Source organism: Cajanus cajan, chromosome 9 (assembly GCF_000230855.2).
Source record: "Cajanus cajan strain Asha chromosome 9, NIPB_CcT2T_4, whole genome shotgun sequence".
NCBI classification, from domain to species: domain Eukaryota; kingdom Viridiplantae; phylum Streptophyta; class Magnoliopsida; order Fabales; family Fabaceae; genus Cajanus; species Cajanus cajan.
Genome location: NC_138525.1, coordinates 10,204 through 36,347, shown reverse-complemented (window position 1 = coordinate 36,347; position 26,144 = coordinate 10,204). Strand labels below are relative to the sequence as shown.

The window sequence follows — 26,144 nt, the reverse complement described above, 5'->3', positions numbered from 1 at the left end:
TCCTGACATCATTCTCCAAGCCCACTGCTCGGAGAAGCTCAAAGTCGAGCACCCTTGACGGCTCGATGGTGAACGTCTCTATAAGCTGTAGCCGGTCCCGGTGTCGATCTGTCATTACACGTCTGGCCGGGGCTCTCTGCCTTTTGCGAGAAGATTCTGCCATTTCTGATAATCTTTGTAGGAATGCACTCACAAGCAAGGAATGTGGAGAATGAAGAAAGGTATGCAAAATGAGGGAGGGGAGGTCTTATTTATAGGCAAAATTCCGCCAATACGGCCCGTATTGGATTCAATACGGCCGTATTGTCCTTTCCATTGATGTACAAAGTTTACAATCAATATGGACCGTATTGGATTCAATACGACCGTATTGGGGTTCAGTACGGGCGTACTGGATTTTAATATGCCCGTATTGGAGTTGAAACGTTGTACTTAACGAAAAATCCAATACGCCCGTATTGACGTTAAGTACAACGTTTCAACTCCAATACGGGCGTATTAAAATCCAGTACGCCCGTACTGAACCCCAATACGGTCGTATTGAATCCAATACGGTCCATATTGATTGTAAACTTTGTACATCAATGGAAAGGACAATACGGCCGTATTGAATCCAATACGGGCCGTATTGGCGGAATTTTGCCTATAAATAAGACCTCCCCTCCCTCATTTTGCATACCTTTCTTCATTCTCCACATTCCTTGCTTGTGAGTGCATTCCTACAAAGATTATCAGAAATGGCAGAATCTTCTCGCAAAAGGCAGAGAGCCCCGGCCAGACGTGTAATGACAGATCGACACCGGGACCGGCTACAGCTTATAGAGACGTTCACCATCGAGCCGTCAAGGGTGCTCGACTTTGAGCTTCTCCGAGCAGTGGGCTTGGAGAATGATGTCAGGAGCTACTTCGACGCCATAGGATGGGGATTTCTCCTTAATCCACCATCCCAGCTATATTTGACGGCCACGAAGGAGTTCTTGGCTACAGTCGGCGTCACGGAGTCGACTAACAGCTATGGGGAGGATGTTTGCGCGGTGGATTTCTGGATGAATGAAGGATACTGCTCGCTGACGTTGGACGAGTTCAACGTCCAGGCAGGGTTTTTCAGCCGCACTGATCAGCTGGCATTCCGAGATGCCATATGCGAGTGGCCTGATCAGTGGACTCCGGTTGAGATGTGGAGTTTGCTCACTGGCCGACGGGATTATCATTCAGGGGTGAAGGGCTCCCGGCTCCCGACTGCTCTTAGGATCTGTCACAAGATCCTCACCAGTACTATTCATGGCAGGTCCAAGAGTCCGGAGTCGATTACACGGCCGGATCTGCTGGCCTTATATTGCATGGCCACCGGCCGGAAAGCCAATCCTGGATATTTCTTCCTCGAGCACGTGAAGAAGCTTGGGGTACGAGAGGGAGGAGAGTCCAGACAGGGGTACATCTTGGTTGCCCCACTCCTCTCACAGCTGGCGGAGACATGGGGATGTCCCGATGGTGCAGAGCCAGGGGCATTGGCGCCGAAGCTGATTGGTGCCTCCACCCTGATTAACATGAAGATCATCGCTAGATCGCCAGGAGGGGGGTTTGTGCGAGTAGATGGCCTCGAGACCTTCGACGACCTCCTCAACAACCTCGACTCTGAGGGAGGCGACGCCCCGCAGCCAGAGGCTAGCACATCACGGTCGGACAGGGGATACTTTGACGCCCGCTTCGACACACTGCAGCAAAGCATTGACACGCGATTCGATGCTTTTCAGCAGAGCATCGACACGCGATTCGATGCTTTTCAGCATAGTGTCAGTACATGGCAGCAGAGTACCGATACACGACTAGACAGCTTGGTGCAGGGGTTCGACAACCTCTCAGTCTGGCTCCATAGCCACTACCCCACTCCTCCTCAGGATCCGCCGGCCGATGAGTGAAGACCGGATTGCTTCCTTTAATTTTTATGTATTTAGTTTGTTTGGGCTGTGTCCCATCTTTTGATTTCTTTTGATTTCTCTCGTACAAACTTATTTTCTATTTAATGAAAATTTCCACTGTTTGATTTTAAATTCTCTAGCAATTTAAATTCTGTACAGCAAAAGCCAAAAACATAAAAAAAGGCAAAATACAGAAAAAGCCAAATCAGAAGAAAAGGCAAAATACAGAAAAAGCCGAAAATGAAAAAAGGCAAGGATACAGAAAATCCAACAAACAGTTTGTACAGAATAACTGAGCCTGGAGAGGCTTACCAAAATACTCCTCATCCTCCACATCAAAGAATAATTGAGCCTGGAGAGGCTCGCAGAAATAATACTCCCCAGAGAAACCTCAACTCACGCTCTTGGACTCAAAATCCCCAGCAAGAGCTATCAAGCAAGATCGTCAAAATCCCTAATGGAAACACGATCGCCCAAGAAGAATATCCAAGTCAAAGGACTTTAAAACTTCCTCAGTGAAGATAGCTCTTCAACTCAGGCGTTGAGTGAGGCTAAGCCTGCAGAGGCTTCCTAAAAATACTCTGGGATACATAAGATCCCCCATTCCCCAGTCGCCTACTCAGAGGCATCCCTGCAAAAGGAGAAAAATCAAAAAATATCAATAAATATTCCCCAAGCGGAATCCGGCGCTCAGTCGAACACTGAACTTCAAAATCCCCAGTCGCCTACACAAGAGGCACTCCTTCAAAAGGAGAAATCATAAAAAAATCAATAATCATTCCCCAAGTGGAATCTGGTTCTCAGCCAATCATTGAACATCAAGGTGATATGCCTAACAGAAGAGGCTAATCAAAATCAACGACAAAATCCCCCAGTGGATAACAGCCTACACAGAGGCAGCAAAATCAGAAAACCAAAAGAGACACCCGAACAAGGATAACCGGGATACTCCACCAACGTCGAAAGGACGTCAGCCAATCATAAGGCACCGCTCACATCAGAAAGAGCATCTTTGTGTCTGCACCCCTAAGGAATCAGAAATTCCCCAGTGGGCACCAACTACGCAATGGAAAGTTGGGACACAAGAACCTATGAGTAACTGCACATCCCCTAGACGGATCCCTGCGTTATCCAGCCCTCAGTGGCACAAAAATCAAAAAACAACCGTCGAAGCAGCATCGTGGACTGTGGAGACAAAATCATCACAAATCCCTGGAAAGGAGATACTCACGCTACCCCGTCGTCACAAACACGGAGGTATGCAGCTTCCGGCTCGAGCAATGAGCGAAGCTATCCCTGGAAAGGAGATACTCACACTGCTCACCGTCGTCACAAAGGTACTTAGCTTTCGGCTCGAGCAAAGAGCGAAGCTAAGCCTGGAGAGGCGGGTACTCAGCTTCCAGCTTGGGCAGCAAGCAAAGCAAAGCCTGGAGAGGCGAAACTCACACTGCTCACCGTCGTCACAAAGGTGCTTAGTTTCCGGCTCGAACAAAGAGCGAGACTAAGTCTGGAGAGGCGAAACTCACACTGCTCACCGTCGTCACAAAGGTGCTTAGTTTCCGGCTCAAACAAAGAGCGAAGCTAAGCCTGGAGAGGCGAAACTCACACTGCTACCGTTGTCACAAGGGTACTTAGCTTCCGGCTCGAACAAAGAGTGAAGCTAAGCCTGGAGAGGCGGGTACTCACAGCTTCCAGCTTGGGCAGCAAGCAAAGCAAAACCTGGAGAGGCTACTCGACAATTTTCCACCGGAAGACGCTACAAGTCAGAAGGTTGGCACATCACCCGGACAATTGGGTCAACTCCTTTACTTGTCAGCCGGTACACCAAAAGACCGTTTGACTAAGTAAAGGGGGGGCAGCTGTAGACCCCTAAAATTGTCCGGGTCGGAAATAAAGCTTGAAGACTCTCGAAGACTGAAGGAAGATCAGCCAGAAGGACTCCTGGAAGGCCCTAGGAGGGTTCTCTGTAGGTCTAGAGGTCTTAGAATAGCTCAAAATAAGGAAGTGGAGGGAATGAAGCCCAATACGGCCGTACTGAACTTAATACGGCCGTATTGAAGCTTCAATACGGCCGCAGTGAACTCAATACGGCCGTATTGAAGTTTCTGAAACTTCAATACGGCCGTACTGAAATCAATACGGCCGTATTGAAGCTTCAATACAGCCGCAGTGAACTCAATACGGCCGTATTGAAATTTCTGAATTTCAATACGGCCGTATTGAACTCAATACGGCCGTATTGAAGTTCAAAAATTTCAATACGGCCGTATTGATTTCATAGGCCGTATTGCGCCTATTCCCTATAAATATGGCGTCATTTTGACGTCATTCCACACTTTGGAAGATAGTTTCAACCCTCTCCTTGAGTATTCTGGGGTTTTTGAGCAGTGTTCTGCCCTAGAAATCACTCGGAGAGTTGATCCGACGAAGTTCTTGAGCCCCGAGCCATTTTGCTTGAGGATCGAACCTAGTCGAAGGGAAATCCTCCGGATTTCCATAGTTAAAATTTTATAGGAGGGAGCGAGCGGGCTTGTAGAGCGAGGGAACGCCAAAAAGCTTCCCAATTTTACGAAATATATAAAAAGCACGCTTCAAAGGTTTCTTCTTCAAAATCCTTCCTTTTACTGGTGCATATTTAACTGTCATCATGTAGATAGTTAATTTATAATTGCTTAGAATAAATAGGGGTAATTTAGTAATTTTACACTGTTATTTTAGAAATAATCTGTCATAGGGAACCCGAGAGGGGCGCTGTGGGGTGCTAACACCTTCCCCACGCGTAACCGACTCCCTTACCCGACTCTGGTTGTAATGGCCGAAGTCGATTTTTGAATTGATTGCCTTATCCCTTTTTCCAATGTTTTGGGTAAAACATTGGTGGCGACTCCAAAGAACCCTCCTTTTGCGAAAACCACTAATCCATGGAGAGTCCCGCTTGGGATTAATATGGATTGGTGAATCATTTTAATAAAATTGCTCGTTTGACGAGGTCTCAGTTTGAGAATAAGTCATTCTAGCAAACCATATTTTTTTAAACAAATAAAAGAGTCCAACCATCCTTCGCGAATGCCGAAAGCCCGTTTCGGGCAGGTGGCGACAATAACGACTCAAAGGCAAACAAAGGCACACAGCACAGTACAGACACAGAGCACACAGAAATGAGCACGCAGAGCACACAAACATAGGCACACGCACAGGGACATAAACTAAGTTGTTGATATAAGAAAAAGTAGGTCAGAAAACATATGAAGAAAACATAACCTGAACTCCAGGTTGCGTCTCATACAAAAACTAAAGAAACTTATTCACAACATCTTTTAGAAATGTCCAATGAGCTCTTAAAAATCGAGAATACTGTCCCACAACATACCTGCCAACAGAAGCAATGACATATTATTAAACAGAGGCATAACATCATTTAACATCGAGCAAATCAATACAAAAACATCCCTTACATGATATTACGTGCAATAACAACTTTGTTATCTTTTCTCGTTGTGATTTCACAAAGATATAACACATCTCAAATGACCATGACAAAAAGTATGTATTCCTGCCACATAAACTTGATGTGAGTAATAACCGTTTCAAAAAAAATCACAACCAAAAGATAAACAAAGGTACATGTCGTGTTCTCAATTTTGTTTTATTAATTTTCCAAAAACAAAGGAGTTGGGTTCTTCTAGTCTATATCTTCTCTAGCGTGTCTTTTATTAAAACAAAATACAATCATGTACTGGATTTTAGAATTCAAATGCGAACCTACGTAAACGAAAGGGTATCACCTCACCAATAAAGATGTTAACAGACTTGAACACTAATCAAGCAAAATGAAAAACTATGTGCAAGAAACAGAGGAAGAGGTGCTACACAGATGTGAAAAAAAAAACTAATTGAAATGACAATTCAGTATATAGCAAGGTGGGTCCATTCTCAAACATGCCACAGGCATGATTACATACACAAAGCATAAAAAATCCCAAAACTATGTCACACTATTTCACCTGATCCCATGAAATTTCATGAATATATACTTGCAACATACAATCATAGATAGACATAAAGCTAAGAAAACAAACCTGCCTTGCAAAATGAGGTGAAGAACAGTGCAAAATTTTGATGATACCCTAAACAAGGGGAAAATTTTGTGAGAGATGCTTCACAAGTAACTTGGTAGTATGCACGGATTCAATTTTGCCATAATACAGAGACTTACTTGTTCCTCACTTGAACCATATGAATATGCCTCAAGAATATTGGTAGAGTTGCTAAACTGAAGGGTTGCCACCTGTGAACACAAAAAAGACAGATACACGCACATAGAAACACATACAAAACACAACATGCACACACAAGGACTCAAAGGCAAACAAAGGCACACAACACAGAGCACAGACATGGAGCACACAGAAATGAGCACGCAGAGAACACAAACACAGGTACACGCACAGGGACATAAACTAAGCTGTTGATATAAGAAAAAGTAGGACAGAAAACATAGGAAGAAAACATAACCTGAACTCCAGGATGAGTCTCATGCAAAAACTCAAGAAACTTATTCGCAACAGCTTTTAGAAACGTCCAATGAGCTCTAAAAAACCGGAGATACTGTCCCACAACATACCTGCCAACAGAAGCAATGGCATATTATTAAACAGAGGTATAACATCATTTAACATCGAGCAAATCAATACAAAAACATCCCTTACATGTTATTACGTGCAATAACAACTTTGTTATCTTTTCCGTCGTGATTACACAAAGATATAATACATCCCAAATGACCATTACAGAAAGTATGTATTCCTGCCACATAAACATGATATGAGTAATAATTATTTCAAAAAAAATCACAACCAAAAGATAAACAAAAATACTTGTCGTGTTCTCAATTTGTTTTTTTAATTTTCAAAAAACCAAGGAGTCGGGTTCTTTGAGCCTATATGTTTACTAGTGTGCCTTCTATTAAAACAAAATACAATTACCTATAAAATAAATTTTTAACTGGATTTTAGTTATATTTTTGTACGTATTAGCTATGTATACTATCAAATATCACACTTTGAAAACACAAGTTTCAGAATTCATAAATCATAATCATAACATAAGAAATAGACAACCATAAGACATGAATGTCAACATCATCATGCCTTTAAATCCTCGGTATCATCTACATATGGGATGTTGATAAGGCATTCAAGACCCAAAAGCAAACCATGTGTATTCTATTTACTGGATTCTAGAATTCAAATGCGAACCTGCGTTAACAGAAGGGTATCACCACACCAATAAAGATGTTAACATACTTGAACACTAATCAAGCAAAATGAAAAACTATGAGCAAGAAACAGAGGAAGAGGTGCTACACAGATGTGAAAAAAAAAACTAACTGACATGACATGACAATTCAGTATATAGCAAGGTGGGTCCATTCTCAAACATGCCACAGGCATGATATGGTACACATACACAAAGCATAAAAAATCCCAAAACTAGCTCACACTATTTCACCTGATCCCATGACATTTCATGAATATATACTTGTAACATACAATCATAGATAGACATAAAGCTGAGAAAACAAACCTGCCTTGCAAAATGAGGTGAAGAACAGTGCAAAATTCTACATGATACCCTAACCAAGGGGAAAATTTTGTCAGAGATGCTTCACAAGTAACTTAGTAGTATGTCTGGATTCAATTTTGCCATAATACAGAGACTTACATGTTCCTCACTTGAACCGCATGAATATGCCTCAAGAATATTGGTGGTGTTCCCAAACTAAAGGGCTGCCACCTGTGAACACAAAAAAGACAGATACACGCACATAGAAACACATACAAAACACAACATGCACACATAACGACTCAAAGGCAAACAAAGGCACACAGCATAGTACAGACACAGAGCACACAGAAATGAGCACGCAGAGCACACAAACATAGGCACACGCACAGGGACATAAACTAAGTTGTTGATATAAGAAAAAGTAGGACAGAAAACATAGGAAGAAAACATAACCTGAACTCCAGGTTGCGTCTCATACAAAAACTAAAGAAACTTATTCACAACATCTTTTAGAAATGTCCAATGAGCTCTTAAAAATCGAGAATACTGTCCCACAACATACCTGCCAACAGAAGCAATGACATATTATTAAACAGAGGCATAACATCATTTAACATCGAGCAAATCAATACAAAAACATCCCTTACATGATATTACGTGCAATAACAACTTTGTTATCTTTTCTCGTTGTGATTTCACAGAGATATAACACATCTCAAATGACCATGACAAAAAGTATGTATTCCTGCCACATAAACTTGATGTGAGTAATAACCGTTTCAAAAAAAATCACAACCAAAAGATAAACAAAGGTACATGTCGTGTTCTCAATTTTGTTTTATTAATTTTCCAAAAACAAAGGAGTTGGGTTCTTCTAGTCTATATCTTCTCTAGCGTGTCTTTTATTAAAACAAAATACAATCATGTACTGGATTTTAGAATTCAAATGCGAACCTACGTAAACGAAAGGGTATCACCACACCAATAAAGATGTTAACAGACTTGAACACTAATCAAACAAAATGAAAAACTATGTGCAAGAAACAGAGGAAGAGGTGCTACACAGATGTGGAAAAAAAAACTAATTGAAACGACAATTCAGTATATAGCAAGGTGGGTCCATTCTCAAACATGCCACAGGCATGATTACATACACAAAGCATAAAAAATCCCAAAACTATGTCACACTATTTCACCTGATCCCATGAAATTTCATGAATATATACTTGCAACATACAATCATAGATAGACATAAAGCTAAGAAAACAAACCTGCCTTGCAAAATGAGGTGAAGAACAGTGCAAAATTTTGATGATACCCTAAACAAGGGGAAAATTTTGTGAGAGATGCTTCACAAGTAACTTGGTAGTATGCACGAATTCAATTTTGCCATAATACAGAGACTTACTTGTTCCTCACTTGAACCATATGAATATGCCTCAAGAATATTGGTAGAGTTGCTAAACTGAAGGGTTGCCACCTGTGAACACAAAAAAGACAGATACACGCACATAGAAACACATACAAAACACAACATGCACACACAAGGACTCAAAGGCAAACAAAGGCACACAACACAGAGCACAGACATGGAGCACACAGAAATGAGCACGCAGAGAACACAAACACAGGTACACGCACAGGGACATAAACTAAGCTGTTTATATAAGAAAAAGTAGGACAGAAAATATAGGAAGAAAACATAACCTGAACTCCAGGATGAGTCTCATGCAAAAACTCAAGAAACTTATTCGCAACAGCTTTTAGAAACGTCCAATGAGCTCTTAAAAACCGGAGATACTGTCCCACAACATACCTGCCAACAGAAGCAATGACATATTATTAAACAGAGGTATAACATCATTTAACATCGAGCAAATCAATACAAAAACATCCCTTACATGTTATTACGTGCAATAACAACTTTGTTATCTTTTCCGTCGTGATTACACAAAGATATAATACATCCCAAATGACCATTACAGAAAGTATGTATTCCTGCCACATAAACATGATATGAGTAATAATTATTTCAAAAAAAATCACAACCAAAAGATAAACAAAAATACTTGTCGTGTTCTCAATTTGTTTTTTTAATTTTCAAAAAACCAAGGAGTCGGGTTCTTTGAGCCTATATGTTTACTAGTATGCCTTCTATTAAAACAAAATACAATTACCTATAAAATAAATTTTTAACTGGATTTTAGTTATATTTTTGTATGTATTAGCTATGTATACTATCATATATCACACTTTGAAAACACAAGTTTCAGAATTCATAAATCATAATCATAACATAAGAAATAGACAACCATAAGACATGAATGTCAACATCATCATACCTTAAAATCCTCGGTATCATCTACATATGGGATGTTGATAAGGCATTCAAGACCCAAAAGCAAAGCATGTGTATTCTCTTTACTGGATTCTAGAATTCAAATGCGAACCTGCGTTAAGAGAAGGGTATCACCACACCAATAAAAATGTTAACATACTTAAACACTAATCAAGCAAAATGAAAAACTATGAGCAAGAAACAGAGGAAGAGGTGCTACACAGATGTGAAAAAAAAAAACTAACTGACATGACAATTCAGTATATAGCAAGGTGGGTCCATTCTCAAACATGCCACAGGCATAATAAGGTACACATACAGAAAGCGTAAAAAATCCCAAAACTAGGTCACACTACTTCACCTAATCCCATGACATTTCATGAATATATACTTGTAACATACAATCATAGATAGACATAAAGCTGAGAAAACAAACCTGCCTTGCAAAATGAGGTGAAGAACAGTGCAAAATTCTACATGATACCCTAACCAAGGGGAAAATTTTGTCAGAGATGCTTCACAAGTAACTTAGTAGTATGTCGGGATTCAATTTTGCCATAATATAGAGACTTACTTGTTCCTCACTTGAACCGCATGAATATGCCTCAAGAATATTGGTGGTGTTCCCAAACTAAAGGGCTGCCACCTGTGAACACAAAAAACACAGATACACGCACATAGAAACACATACAAAACACAACATGCACACAACGACTCAAAGGCAAACAAAGGCACACAACACAGTACAGACACAGAGCACACAGAAATGAGCACGCAGAGCACTCAAACATAGGCACACGCACAGGGACATAAACTAAGTTGTTGATATAAGAAAAAGTAGGACAGAAAACATAGGAAGAAAACATAACCTGATCTCCATGGTGCGTCTCATACAAAAACTAAAGAAACTTATTCACATCTTTTAGAAATGTCCAATGAGCTCTTAAAAATCGAGAATACTATCCCACAACATACCTGCCAACAGAAGCAATGGCATATTATTAAACAGAAGCATAACATCATTTAACATCGAGCAAATCAATACAAAAACATCCCTTACATGATATTACGTGCAATAACAACTTTGTTATCTTTTCCCGTTGTGATTTCACAGAGATATAACACATCTCAAATGACCATGACAAAAAGTATGTATTCCTGCCACATAAACTTGATGTGAGTAATAACCGTTTCAAAAAAAATCACAACCAAAAGATAAACAAAGGTACATGTCGTGTTCTCAATTTTGTTTTATTAATTTTATAAAAACAAAGGAGTTGGGTTCTTCTAGTCTATATCTTCTCTAGCGTGTCTTTTATTAAAACAAAATACAATCATGTACTGGATTTTAGAATTCAAATGCGAACCTACGTAAACGAAAGGGTATCACCACACCAATAAAGATGTTAACAGACTTGAACACTAATCAAGCAAAATGAAAAACTATGTGCAAGAAACAGAGGAAGAGGTGTTACACAGATGTGAAAAAAAAAACTAATTGACATGACAATTCAGTATCTAGCAAGGTGGGTCCATTCTCAAACATGCCACAGGCATGATATGGTACACATACACAAAGCATAAAAAATCTCATAACTATGTCACACTATTTCACCTGATCCCATAAAATTTCATGAATATATACTTGCAACATACAATCACAGAAAGACATAAAGCTAAGAAAACAAACCTGCCTTGCAAAATGAGGTGAAGAACAGTGCAAAATTTTGATGATACCCTAAACAAGGGGAAAATTTTGTGAGAGATGCTTCACAAGTAACTTGGTAGTATGTACGGATTCAATTTTGCCATAATACAGAGACTTACTTGTTCCTCACTTGAACCATATGAATATGCCTCAAGAATATTGGTAGAGTTGCAAAACTGAAGGGTTGCCACCTGTGAACACAAAAAAGACAGATACACGCACATAGAAACACATACAAAACACAACATGCACACACAAGGACTCAAAGGCAAACAAAGGCACACAACACAGAGCACAGACATGGAGCACACAGAAATGAGCATGCAGAGAACACAAACACAGGTACACGCACAGGGACATAAACTAAGCTGTTGATATAAGAAAAAGTAGGACAGAAAACATAGGAAGAAAACATAACCTGAACTCCAGGATGAGTCTCATGCAAAAACTCAAGAAACTTATTCACAATAGCTTTTAGAAACGTCCAATGAGCTCTTAAAAACCGGTGATACTGTCCCACAACATACCTGCCAACAGAAGCAATGGCATATTATTAAACAGAGGTATAACATCATTTAACATCGAGCAAATCAATACAAAAACATCCCTTACATGTTATTACGTGCAATAACAACTTTGTTATCTTTTCCGTCGTGATTACACAAAGATATAATACATCCCAAATGACCATTACAGAAAGTATGTATTCCTGCCACCTGTGAACACAAAAAAGACAGATACACGCACATAGAAACACATACAAAACACAGCATGCACACACAAGGACTCAATGGCAAACAAAGGCACACAGCATAGAGTACAGACACAGAGCACATAGAAATGAGCACGCAGAGCACACAAACACAGGCACACGCACAGGACATAAACTAAGTTGTTGATATAGGAAAAAGTAGGACAGAAAACTTAGAAAGAAAACATAACCTGAACTCCAGGATAAGTCTCATGCAAAAAGTCAAGAAACTTATTCGTAACAGCTTTTAGAAACGTCCAATGAGCTCTTAAAAATCGAGGATACTGTCCCACAACATACCTGCCAACAAAAGCAATGGAATATTATTAAACAGAGGTATAGCAACCTTTATCATCGAGCAAATCAATACAAAAACATCCCTTACATGATATTACGTGCAATAACAACTTTGTTATCTTTTCCTGTTGTGATTTCACAGAGATATAATACATCCCAAATGACGATGACAAAAAGTATATATTTCTGCCACATAAACATGATGTGAGTAATAATTGTCTCAAAAAAAAAAATCACAACCAAATGATAAACAAAGATACCTGTCGTGCAATAACAACTTTGTTATCTTTTCCCATTGTAATTTCACAGAGATATAATACATCCCAAATGACCATGACAAAAAGTATGTATTCCTGCCACATAAACATGATGTGGGTAATAATTGTCTCAAAAAAATCACAACCAAAAGATAAACAAAGATACCTGTGGTGTTCTTAATTTTTTTTTTAATTTTCCAAAACCAAAGGAGTCGGGTTCTTCGGGCCTATATCTTCTCTAGTGTGCCTTTTATTAAAACAAAATACAATTACCTATAAAATAAATTTTTAACTGGATTTTAGTTATATTTTTATATGTATTAGCTATGTATACTATCATTTATCACACTTTGAAAACACAAGTTTTAGCAATCATAAATCATAATCATAACATAAGAAATAGACAACTATAAGTTATGAATGTCAACATCATTATACCTTAAAATCTTCGGTATCATCTACATATGAGATGTTGATAAGATATTCAACACCCAAAAGCAAAGTAGATGTATTCTCTTTACTGGATTCCAGAATTCAAATGTGAACCTGCATAAACAGAAGGGTATCACCACACCACTAAACAGAAACCCTAAACAAACATAGAGACAAAGATAAATCACACAAGGACGAATAAGCAAAACCTTAGGGTGTCTTATACGAATGTGTTTTATAGGTTAATTTTTTTCAAATAAATAATTATTTCAACTACTAAATTAAGTTAATTCGTTTTAGAAATCAACATACTTCATGCTTACTACATTTTATGGACTAACTTATCATTTTTATTTTATTTTTACAAGTGGGATTGAGGCACTTCGTGCCTTTTTTAAAAATAAAATAAAGATAAATATTAAATAATAAAAATATATTAATCTAATTGGTATTATGATTAATTCATTAATTTTAAATTCTTAAATTTGATTAAAAATATTTTTTTTAATTTTTTAAAATAAAAGAGTATAATGGTCAAGAAAAGTGAAGACCAAGGTGGTTAGTGAAAAGGGTATCCCTTTAATATATTAGTATAGATTAAAAAATATAGAAGTTAAGATGAATTTATATAAAAAGAAACATAAGTAATATATTAACCTATATTTTTGTTCTAAAAAATTAATATTTTAGCAAAAATTAAGATAACCACATTTTTTATAAAATTTTGATAAACACACCGATTAACAAAGAATAATCAATAACAAAAACTTAACCTTACCCAATTTTTGAGATATCAAAAGTTATTTTATATTTGATTGCACTTATTGTACTTCTTGTCAAGATACAAAATCACACCCCAAGTCCCAACCCCTGAAATACTACATAAAGATGATCATTGCTTGGGCAATACACATTATATTAACAAAATAAAAAAAATCCACAATTCAAAGAGAATTAATAAGAACTATGCATTCAGTGTTTCAATCATTTATGGCTTCGACGATACTTGAATACTCAAAACCCATTTCAATCATTTCTGCAATCACCTGGTCCGAACATGTGTCGATGTCGTCCATCGCATTTCTTGCTATAAATTAAAATTAAGAAAGAAAGATCCCCTTTTGCTTTCGGGAACGAGGGAAAAAGAAAAATCAAAAGCAAAATAGAATTAAGAAAGTAAGATCCCCTCCTACAGTGTTTGTTTTGTTCGAGCTCTCAATCCCGCCAAATCTTTTTATAATTGAAAAAATAGAACCGTACGTTTCACTATTTCTTTTAATAAATTTGATGAAATAGTATTTAATTAATTATATAAATAAATATAAACTACATCAATAAATATAAAATATAGTGACATTAAGAATAAATTAAAAATAATATTAAAAATCTTAATATTTAATACATATAATTTTTTCATTAATTTAAAATATTGTTTATTTTAATTATTTATTTATAGAAATATTAAACACTTTTATAAAACATTCAATTTTATTTTTAAATTCTCTAAAATTGATTTGATCCATTTTAATGAATATATTTATTACAAAATATGATCATTAAATTAAAAACTAAAACTACTTTTTAATGTATTTTATAACATGATGTATATTATACTAATACTTTTTGTTTATTTTAAAATAAAAAATTCTGGATAAAAAGGGAAAAATTAAAGTTTTCAATCCAACTTAAAACACATTAATTAAATTAAGGATATAATTTTTTTATAAATTAAACCAAATATTTAATAACAATTTTTACATTATCATAATTAAAATTAACATTTAAAATTTATAACTATTTTTTATAATTTTTATATTTAAATGTATAAAATGAATAAAACATAATTAAAATTTTAAAAGAAATCAAATATTCAACTTCATTAAATAATTTCTACTTTTTCTACAATAACACATGATTTTCTCCTACATAAATAAATTATATCTTTTTATCATAAATACAATACATATATCAACAAACTAAACAAAATTTAGAATTTACCAAACTTAACATGAATATTGTATTTGTTGGTAAACTATTGAAAAATTAATATAATCGGACCATTAAGATTATGTTCATCAAATACATGTTGCATTTTATCAATGTAACTTTCCCAAATAACGTACCTTTAGTAACATTATTGAACAAAACATATGAAGTTTGAACATATTAGTAAAATGTCAAATATTAAATAAATTAATATTATATAATTTAAACAAATAAATAAATCAATACTTTAAATCTTGAAGAACAAGAACATCAATTTGTATTTTTTTTCATTCTCCTTAATGACATCCTTTTGTAGGACATGTCCAATAGTATCTAAAAACAAAATAAGTGACAAAAATTATAATTTAAAATAAAGAATATAAATAATTTTAACAAATATAATATAAAAGATAAATAATTTTAAGAAATATAATATGAAATCAACTAATAAATCAAGATATTTTCTTTGTTTACATCCAAAAAATCTTATTTAAAAGTAATGTTGCTTTAATTTTTATTTTATTTTGAGTTAGTAACATGTTTTCAATGAGATATAAAACCTTCTTCAAGTAATTGATTAAACTTGTTATCAAACTTGTTGATTAATGATTTCTTAACAAAGGTTTGAATTTTGTTTTCTTGTACATGTAAAAGAATAGAATAAAATTTCTATAATTAGTTTAAAGAAAAATTTAAGGAGATATAGGTATTAATAACTTCATACCCTCTGGTCAAGAAGCATTTACACAAGAAATAATATATTCTCATTCTCAAATCAAATGAAATAGTAATGATAATATATTATAATTAAATAGAAGTTTGTGTTCGCTAAAAGTGCAATTGGCAATAAATTACTATAGAAAATGTTTAAATATATATAAGAAGTCAAATTCATTCCATATATGAATGATATCCTAAATCAATATTTTCAAAAACTTTTTATTTTAAAAATCAGTAATTAATTACATTAATCAATGACAATTAATTAATAAATAATTATCAGTAAATAATTGAAACAAAAATAAATTTACTAATTTCTCATTTTTTTAAAAATCATTTAACTTTTAGCCTTAAATTATTATCCGTAATAAATTTGAAATTGTCCATCATATATGTAATGATTATTAGTAATAAAAAAATTATTTTAATCCAAGTTTTTAAATTTATTTTGATATATATTATATCATTAATTGAAATGTATTAAATTATTATTGTATATGAAATACATGAATGATATGCACATAAAACTGTCTATATTCAAAATATATTTGACATTTACAAATAATTAAATTAAAGGCCTTTTACTACTAGTAGTCTCATAGACAACTCAAAAGGAAACTACAAATAAATTAGTAATGCAAGTGAAAAGTCACTGACATGTATAGGCACTAAAACTTTTACGTGATAAATAAGAAAAGTCATGACCACTGAATATAAAATAAAACTTTACAAATTGACCTCTTAATATTTAGGAAACCAATACACAAAATAGATAGCATCAAGATTCGTGATTTTGCATTTAAGAGGGAGGGAGAGAGATACAAACACATAGAGATAAAGACACATCCAAAAACAGGCAGATAAAGCACACATACACAAATAAAGGCAAACACGGAGACCAAGATAAATCACACAAAGACAAGGCATAGGCATAGATAGACACCAGCACAAACACATCACATGTAAAGAGAAACACAGACAAACATAAACAGCAAGCATACACATAAACAAAGAGATGAAGACATAGCATACACAAACACAAATACAAGGCATAGATATGCTCACACAAAGACATACAAGCAGGCACACTCATAAACATACAAAGACAAAGACAAACACACAAAACACACAAAGATAGAGCATAGACATAAACAAAAGAGATAGGGCACAGACTTGCATACTTTAAACATAATCAGAAAGAAAAAAGTGAGAAAGAATACAAAACATATCAAGTTCTAGAGTCACAAACAACATGCACACATACACTTCAAAAACAATTAATGACAAAAAGGTGTAAAAGAAATAAAGAATGGGTTACAGTTTGCTAGTACAACTAATAATGGGCTACTAGCACAAAGACCGAAACCGAAAGCTTAGCTTATGAAAATCATGATCTAGCAGGAAAAAAAAAATCAATTGGTGGGAAATTGAGCTTCTGCCGCAAGGAATATCAAAGTTACCAACAATTTTAAATATGTTTCAAATCATAAACCAGTTGTAAACTATAATCAATTTTAAAACTAAATTTTAATTATAATAGTTTTAAAAACAAGTTTGAAACGATAATCAAGTTAAAACTGATTTAAATTATAGACATTTTATCCCTCTTTTTACCTTGTTAACATTAAATGTAAGTATGCTGGTATAGTTATACCCACAAATAATACATTCACAGAACATAATATAAAATAATTATCATTATATATAAGAAATGAAAGAAATTGGAATAATAAATATGAACAAAACCTTAGGCAGTCTTGTAGGATGGCATCTTGCAATGCCACGGCTGCTTCTTCCTCTCGCATCTCTTCGACATGACAAAAAGAATTTTGGATTCTTGCATCTGATTGAAATAAAGCGGAAAAACACAAAGTGAAGATAAAAACCGACTTCTCTAAAAAAAATACTTCAACAATGAAAATAAAAAATAAATAAAGAAAAAATATTTGAAATATGATTTTACCATATTTTCCCAATTACACCAAAAGCTAGGAAGAGTGTATTTTATAAATGTGGTTAAAAAGCAACTCAACAAAGAAAAAATAAATAAGACATTCAAGAATTTCACCAAGAACGGCTTTTCTTGAATTTTGAGGAAAAAAAGAAATTACAACTTTAGAAACATCGAATAGCTTTTCAATTTCAATCAAGAAGGGGTGCAGAATTGAATTGTTGAACAATGTTTTCTTAACTTTCCTTTGGCAGCCTTAGCAGAGGAAGAAGACAATGACTACAAGGGTTGTAGAGACAGAAGCGTTTACCTAACATAGGGGAGATTCTACTAGTACTTTTGCATGTCCTTTGGCTTCTTGAGTTTCGCTCTTGAACTATGAAGAGAGAAGAAGCAGAGGACGCTACACAAGAGAACTCGGAAACAGGTAGGAAAGCCTAAGAAAGCAGAGAGACAGTTAAGTGTTTTAGACAAGTGAATCCATTATATCGAAAGAGACTGCCAAAAAAGCCCACAACCTTAAAAGTTCATGGATGAAAAAATTCATAAAGTCAAAAGGCCCACTAAACCGTATAGGCTAGGTAAGTCCATGGGCTAATTTTTTTAAATAAATAATAAATTCAACTATTAAAAATTAACTTAATTCATTTTAGTAATCAACTTACTTCACCCTTAGTTCATTATATGGACTAACTTATCATTTTTATTTTATTTTTATTAAAATATATAATTTAAGATAAATTCAATTTAAAAAAGAAGTAATATTTTAATCAATATTAATATTTTAAAAAATCAATATTTCAACAAAAATTAAGATAACTACATTTTTTATAAAATTATGATCAACACACCAATTAACAAAGAATAATCAATAACAAAAAACGTAATCTTACCCAATTTTTGACGATTTCAAAAGTTATTTTATATTTGATTGCACTTGTTATACTTGTTGTCAAGATGCAAAATCAAACCCAAGTCCCAACACCTGAAAAACTACATAAACATGATCATCGCTAAGGCAATACACATTATGCTAACAAAATAAAAAATCCACAATTCAAAGAGAATTAAAAGAACTATGCATACAGCAGATTTGTATCCTTCTCCATCATTCTTCTTTCCATTCACTCTATCTCTAAAAATCATTGATCCACTTTTTGTTTTCTTTTGCTTTTTTGTACCAGAGAGAGCTCCAGAGTGAATCCAGATTACCACCAAATAACACTCCTAAAAGCGAAATAACGGGCACACAAATGCAGGCAAAACATTAGTGATCAAGTTGATATTAACCTTTGTCACATATGACCACATCATCTTTTTTTCTTATATGCAATCAATATCCCTGTCAAAATCATTAAATAAAAGAAAAACACACAGGTCTTGAAAACAAGAAAACACAAGTTCAAGAAAGAACCAAGACACAAACAGAGGAATCAAAAACAGCAATAAGGACAACAAAGGAGTCTAGTCTCATTGCACTCAAAATAGAAGAAAACAAGAATCAGAGAAATTGAACAAGAATCGAGTTCGATTCAAAACCAGAGAAGCAAAAGCAATCCACAATCGTCTCTGATTTGAAAAAAAAAATAGAAAAAAAAACACAAAAGACATAGAAGGCATTGGATGTGGAGACATAAAGAAATTTCAGATTACAAAGAAAGAAAAGAGAAGAAAAAAAAAAGGGCAAACAAATTTGAACAGAAGTGATTAGGGGAGGCAGGAACTCAGAGTGAGACAAATAAAGATCAAAAGAATATGAATCAGATTGGAGTGTGAGATTATAAACAAGCTGTCTCTGCCTTAAATTAAAAATTTCAAATAAAAAACATTTATGCCTAGTCTAATGTAGTTTACCTAATATAAATTATAAACATAGAAAGACAAAAAAAACATTAATTATACAATATGCTGTTAAAAAAATATTAGTTATATATAAGATTTTTATAATAATTTTGTTAAAAAGTTATACTCTAAAACAAGGATTGTGATCTGAATAAGAGAATTCATGTAAAAACTCCTTGGGTTTTCAGTCCGACAATATCGGTTTCTTTTTTTTGAGAAATGTGACCGATAATCAAGAGTGTTACACGCAACAACATCAACCTCAATTATACATAAATCATTCACCAAAAAACCTCTAACAGCATCATAGAAGTCAGCAAGAGGCATGAAATTAGTGAAACCCAATCAACTCTCACGAGCTTTGAACTCATGCTATGATTTTGCAATATGCAACTCAATTAACTCTTTTATAATAAAAGAAGAAAAGAGAAGAAATACAACACAAGTAAGGATAAATATTCCTTAAAGAATGAGAGATTTTACAGAGGCAAAAAAAAAAAAAAAAAACCTACCATTCAACCTGCCATCAGACAGCTAAACTACAATCAAGAAAAATGTCAATAACTAATGGGAAACAATATTATAATTGACAACAGATTGGGTTCATCTCAACTCTGAAAGCTTGTCTGAAGGGAAAAGGATGACTCAAGTCATTAAAAAGACCATTGCAACCATTATATGCCTAAATAAAAAGCACCCAGTCTTGAAAACAAGAACAGACAAGTTCAAGAAAGAAGAGAAAACAAAAGAAAAGAAACACAAAAGACATAGGAGGCATTGGGTGCGGAGAAATAAAGAAATTTCAGATTACAAAGAAAAGAAAAGAAAAAAATCAAACAAATTTGAACAGAAGTGAGAGGGGGAGACAAGCATTCAGAGAGGCAGACAAATAAAGCTCGAAAAAATATAAATAAATTGGAGTAAGTGACATTATAAATAAGCTCGCCTCTGCCTTAAATTTAAAGTTTAAAATAAAAGACATTTATTCCTAGTCTAATCTAGTTAACCTAATTATCAATTATAAACAAATAAAAAAAGCCAATATTAATTAAATATGAATTTAAAAAAAAAAATAGTTATGTTATAAAGATTTTATAATAATTTTGTTAAAAAGTTATATTCTAAGACAAGGATTGTGATAGTGTCTGAATAAGAGAATTCATGTAACAAGTAGTTGGTTTTTCAGTCTTACAATATCGGTTATGATAGGCTGTTTAACATTTTTTAGTTGGCCTATGATTGGTGCGTGTGGTGCATTAAAATGGTCCCTTCATAAATTTGAGTAAAATGGGGAAAAATGTTTTACGTAATGCATGAGGCTTTACTAATGTATTTGGTTCTGTGTACAAGAAATCCTATGAATGTGCTAGTTTTTCGGTAGTACAAATACCAATAGGAACATGAATATGATATAATACAGCTATTTAAAAGTACATGGCCAGCATTGATATAACAGAATTATCCATATCATATTAAGTCATTGCTTCCTAAATCTTTCACAAATACAATAAATTTGTAAATACCACTCATCCCAAACATAGACGCAAATCACAATTCTCACTTGTAAAATTTAAAAATAAAAAAGAAAAATCAATTAAAATAAAGACATTTGTCTACATCACTCTACACACACTCACCGATTATATAACCACTAACCTTGCCAGATCCAGAGCAATTTGAACATCTCTCAGTTTTTGGTGGTGATAGAGGTTGATTTCCACCTTTGACCGTGGACACTGGTTCAATCAGAACAAGAGCCCCTGTGCTTGAACAGCGAGCACATGCAAGATATCCTGACAGCAAAAGTATAATACATACGTCAACTTTCCAGCAGTTAGCTTCAACAGATAAATGATTAAAATCTCCAATTGCCTGATAAAACGCAACCAAACACTTTGGATGTTGAGTGATATGCAATAAATAGTTACTGCCAGGACTATGCATTGTGTTTCACAAGGACGTAAGGTATGCATTCTTTGCCACAATTCTCAGCAGTTATATTATTACAGAAAGTAGAGCGTCCCATTTTGACACATGACATTGTGGACAATGGATCAGGAGAATTCTGTAATACTGTGAAGAAAAAAGGATTATTGTAAATATGACTTGGAATGGCACAAGAACCCATCCAGCTTCCAAGCTTCATTTTATTTCATAATTTATGTTTTCCCTTGCTAATCGAAATAGACAATCTTTTTTTTTTGCTTCACTGCCTCTTCATTTGCAGCTAGAAAGTATAAAGAATGTGCAGTAAGAATAGGAGAGGATGCTACGAGAAGAAGAATGACAAAATCCTTCAATTCCATCATCAAGATGTTTGACTCAGAAAATGCAGATAACTTGAGACGATTTTAAATCTTACCAGTACCAAGACAGTACTTGCACCTTTTCTGCTCCTGCTGTTTTACATTGTTTATCTCAACAACCATTAATGCTGAGATTACTCCAACTGCTCCTCCAGGGAGTGATGCTACTATGGGGTCAACCTGACTACAATATCCAACAAATTCAATTAAGTTAGGAAATAATAATAAGAATGCACTTATATTCATCTCAGCAGTAATGAACTAACACTAATAAATATCCATATAGACAAATAACACAGCTCTATTCATAAATTTTCAACATTATCAGGATTTTGAGAAAAAAATACTATTTTCTGTTGCTCCTTACAAGAAGAAAGTATACATGACAACAGCGGATCAGGAAAGAGCACTACCTCAGCTGCATTGGCAGATGCACACTTTGAATAAAATCTGCATAAGATGTGCCCCCAAGTCCCAGTTTAAGCTCCAACTGAAATGAAAAGTAAATAATAATAATAATAATAATAATAGATGAAATTCATGTTTACTAAATGCCACAAAAGATAGATAAAAGTAGGAAATGTATAAATCATTAACTATGACTTTCATACGTGCATGTTAGAGTATACAATGTGCCTTACACAGTCTCTATTACAAACACTAATAGATATTATGTTTCCTAAAAAAATTTGCTGTCAATTATCTGTTATTAGTTAGCACGGTCTGTTATAGCTGTCAATTATTTGTTTAGACAAAAAATGAAAAAATAAAATAAGTTTCAACAAGTTAAAATTAAATTATATATAAGTTAAAAAAATATTTTGGAGAAATTAATATGAGAGAATTTCTACAAATTAACTTGAGCATAAGCTAGTTTTAACTTTTAGAAAAACTTATTTCATTTATTCTTATTTTATTCTCTTAAAAGTTGATAGAGAAGTTTATCTAAAAAGACCCTAAGTTATGTGTTTTACGTGTCCTATATATAGTTCACTCTGCATCAGAATAGGTTGTATATCAAATTCTCTCTGAGATTTTCTCTCTTTCTCCTACTTTCTCTCATTTTCTCAGTTATCATTTTATAATTTCTAATAGTGCACATGGTAATAACTCTTTCTATGTTAAGATTGATATATTAAAAGTAACATGTGCATAAATAAATAAATAAATAAATAAAGCAGTACCAATCTATTTACAGTACTTCTTATGCATAGTATTGTCATTGCAAAGAACATAGTTAAAGATAGTGCTATGAGGCTAAGTAATTAACTACTTGTAATGCACCCAATGCAAAGGGAATAAACACTTGAAATATTAGCGTAAAATGAGGTAGAGAGGTCAGCTTATTTATTGATAATGAGTGAAATATTACAATTTTTGCCTGAGTTCGTTCCTTTCTCTTTGAAAAGTCTCTTGGATTTTAAAAAATTACTGATGTTCATTTTTTTTGTTATTGATGAGAAGTAATAATGGAGTTGAATATTTAATGGTACATTTCTTGCACCAGTACAATGAGTTTAGATTCAAATCAAGAAAAATGTTTTTTAATGCAAAAGTAAATGAAGTCAATTTGTTCCAAGTTATTTAATCCAAAAGAATATTGCAAAGGGAACAACCAAGTAAGAAATTCCCGGCTAATTTCATATTTGGTAATATATGCTTGAAAACATAGAACTACATGCAGAGAAATCTTACACTGGGTGCAAGGAGACCACCAAAAAGAATTATCCCAGCAATAAGAGAAAAACAGGTTGCATAATATTGCTTGAGGTTTGCCGAAGTCTGCAAATAATAAATGTATTATTACCAATTTGCCAAACCCTTGCAATGAAAAGTAAATTATTCGTGCTCATCAAGAACAATGAGAAATCCACGTGATCTGTTATTAAAGGCAAAATTGAGATGATTCGGAACTAAGACAAACTCCAAGAAACTTACCAAAGGAGGCAAAAATGGAATGAATGACGGGAAGTTAGGAAGTTCATTCTCTTGCTCTTCTTTTACAATTCCAAGTTCAGCATTTTTAATTCTTTGCTGAATCCTAAGTCTACGAACCTACAAAAAAATAAGAGGATATTGTTTGCAAATAGGACTTCCCAGAGAGTAAAATGCATGATTGGCAATTTCAATTTGAACAAGTTATTTGTACAAAATTTGGAAAGTGAATAAAGAGAAAATAAAAAATCAACATAATCTTCATTACAGGAAAAATATAACCCTAGGCAGCAAGAAAAGCGGTGAGAAGTAATATGAAGATGTGGTTTGCGACCTCTTCCATGTGTAAGAAAATTTTGTTCCTCCGGCTTCAAATGTTGTCTTGAATTTCTTGAAGCTCCATCTTGGCGAAATCTTGCACCGTTTCTGGACCTTCTATGATGAAGAATCTGCGGTGAGAAGAAGAAAAGGGGAAATCAGGGGAAAAGAAGGAAGAAGATAGGGATAAAAGGATGTGAGAGTGACCCAGCAGCAGCGGTTTTGTCGGAGGCATCAGAGTCGAGAGAGGGTGCAAAAGTAGAGTCAGACTCTTGGGCCTTGAATAGGCGCCATGGAATCTGTTATTCGAAGAGAGACCCCGCTGCAACTGAATCGACCCAAACAGAGCATATTTACCTTTGTCACATATGACCACATCATCTTTTTTCTTATATGCAATCAATATCCCTGTTAAAATCATTAAATAAAAGAAAAACACCCAGGTCTTAAAAATAAGAAAAGGCAAGTTCAAGAAAGAATCAAGACACAAGCAGAGGAATCAAAAACAGCAATAAAGACAGCAAAGGAGTCTAGTCTCATTGCACTCCAAACAGAAGAAAACAAGAATAAATTGAACAAGAATCGAGTTCGATTCAAAACTAGAGAAGCAAAAGCAATCCACAATCGTCTCTGAATTGAAGAGAAAAAAAAAGGAAAAAAAAAAACACAAAAGACATACAAGGCATTGGATGTGGAGACATAAAGAAATTTTAGATTACAAAAAAGAAAAGAGAAGAAAAAAAACGGGCAAACAAATTTGGACAGAAATGATTAGGGGAGACAGGAACTCAGAGTGAGACAAAGATCAAAGGAATATGAATAAGATTGGAGTGTGAGATTATAAATAAGCTGTCTGTGCCTTAAATTAAAATTTTCAAATAAAAAACATTTATGCCTAGTCTAATGTAGTTTACCTAATATCAATTATAAACATAGAAAGACAAAAAAAACATTAATTATACAAATAAGGATAAATATTCCTTAAAGAATGAGAGATTTTACAGAGGCAAAAAAAAAAAAACCTACCATTCAACCTGCCATCAGACAGCTAAACTACAACCAAGCAAAATGTCGATAACTAATGGCAAACAATATTATAATTGAGAACAGATTGGGTTCATCTCAACTCCGAAAGCTTGTCTGAAGGGAAAAGGATGACTCAAGTCATTAAAAATAACATTGCAACCATTATATGCCTAAATAAAAAACACCCAGTCTTGAAAACAAGAACACACAAGTTCAAGAAAGAACCTGGACACAGACAGAGGAATCAAAAACAGCAATAAGGACAACAAAGGAGTCCAATCTCATTGCACTCCAAACATAAGAAAATAAGAATTAGAGATATTGAAAAAAGACTCGAGTTCAACTCAAAATCAAAATCAGAGAAGCGAAAGCATTCCACAATTATCTCTGAATTGAAGAGAAAACAAAAGAAAAGAAACACAAAAGACAAAGGAGGCATTGGGTGCGGCGAAATAAAGAAATTTCAGATTACAAAGAAAAGAAAAGAAAAAAAGCAAACAAATTTGAACAGAAGTGAGAGGGGGAGACAAGCATTCAGAGAGGCAAACAAATAAAGCTCGAAAAAATATAAATAAATTGGAGTGAGTAACATTATAAATAAGCTCGCCTCTGCCTTAAATTTAAAATTTAAAATAAAAGACATTTATTCCTAGTCTAATCTAGTTTACCTAATTATCAATTATAAACAAAGAAAAAAAGGCAACATTAATTATACAATATGAATTTTAAAAAATAGTTATGCTATAAAGATTTTATAATAATTTTGTTAAAAAGTTATAATCTAAGACAA

General features: G+C 34.2%; 1 protein-coding gene across 3 annotated transcripts in view; it reads right to left on the bottom strand.

Annotated features, from left to right (window-relative positions):
* LOC109794403 (protein ORANGE, chloroplastic-like) overlaps positions 1 to 24,858 on the bottom strand; it is a 66,203-nt gene extending 41,345 nt beyond the window's left edge. The window contains exons 1-32 of one of the 3 annotated variants that reach the window (XM_083064018.1): positions 24,686 to 24,858; positions 24,345 to 24,459; positions 24,014 to 24,130; positions 23,771 to 23,857; positions 22,489 to 22,565; positions 22,132 to 22,259; positions 21,426 to 21,562; positions 19,014 to 19,154; positions 18,821 to 18,920; positions 18,238 to 18,364; positions 17,723 to 17,819; positions 13,277 to 13,384; positions 12,842 to 12,934; positions 12,670 to 12,767; positions 12,146 to 12,584; positions 11,653 to 12,060; positions 11,516 to 11,563; positions 10,886 to 10,983; positions 10,400 to 10,800; positions 10,262 to 10,310; positions 9,830 to 9,937; positions 9,389 to 9,485; positions 8,896 to 9,303; positions 8,759 to 8,806; positions 8,135 to 8,232; positions 7,644 to 8,049; positions 7,506 to 7,554; positions 6,629 to 6,725; positions 6,136 to 6,543; positions 5,999 to 6,046; positions 5,375 to 5,472; positions 5,181 to 5,289 (exon numbers count right to left, since the gene is read on the bottom strand). In XM_083064018.1, coding sequence (XP_082920144.1) covers positions 18,849 to 18,920; positions 19,014 to 19,154; positions 21,426 to 21,562; positions 22,132 to 22,259; positions 22,489 to 22,565; positions 23,771 to 23,857; positions 24,014 to 24,130; positions 24,345 to 24,353 — 768 coding nt within the window. In that variant the 5' untranslated portion in view covers positions 24,354 to 24,459; positions 24,686 to 24,858 and the 3' untranslated portion in view covers positions 5,181 to 5,289; positions 5,375 to 5,472; positions 5,999 to 6,046; ... (19 more) ...; positions 18,238 to 18,364; positions 18,821 to 18,848. The other 2 variants (XM_083064017.1, XM_083064016.1) reach the window with 2 other exon arrangements.
* Between the last annotated feature and the right edge of the window lie 1,286 nt (positions 24,859 to 26,144).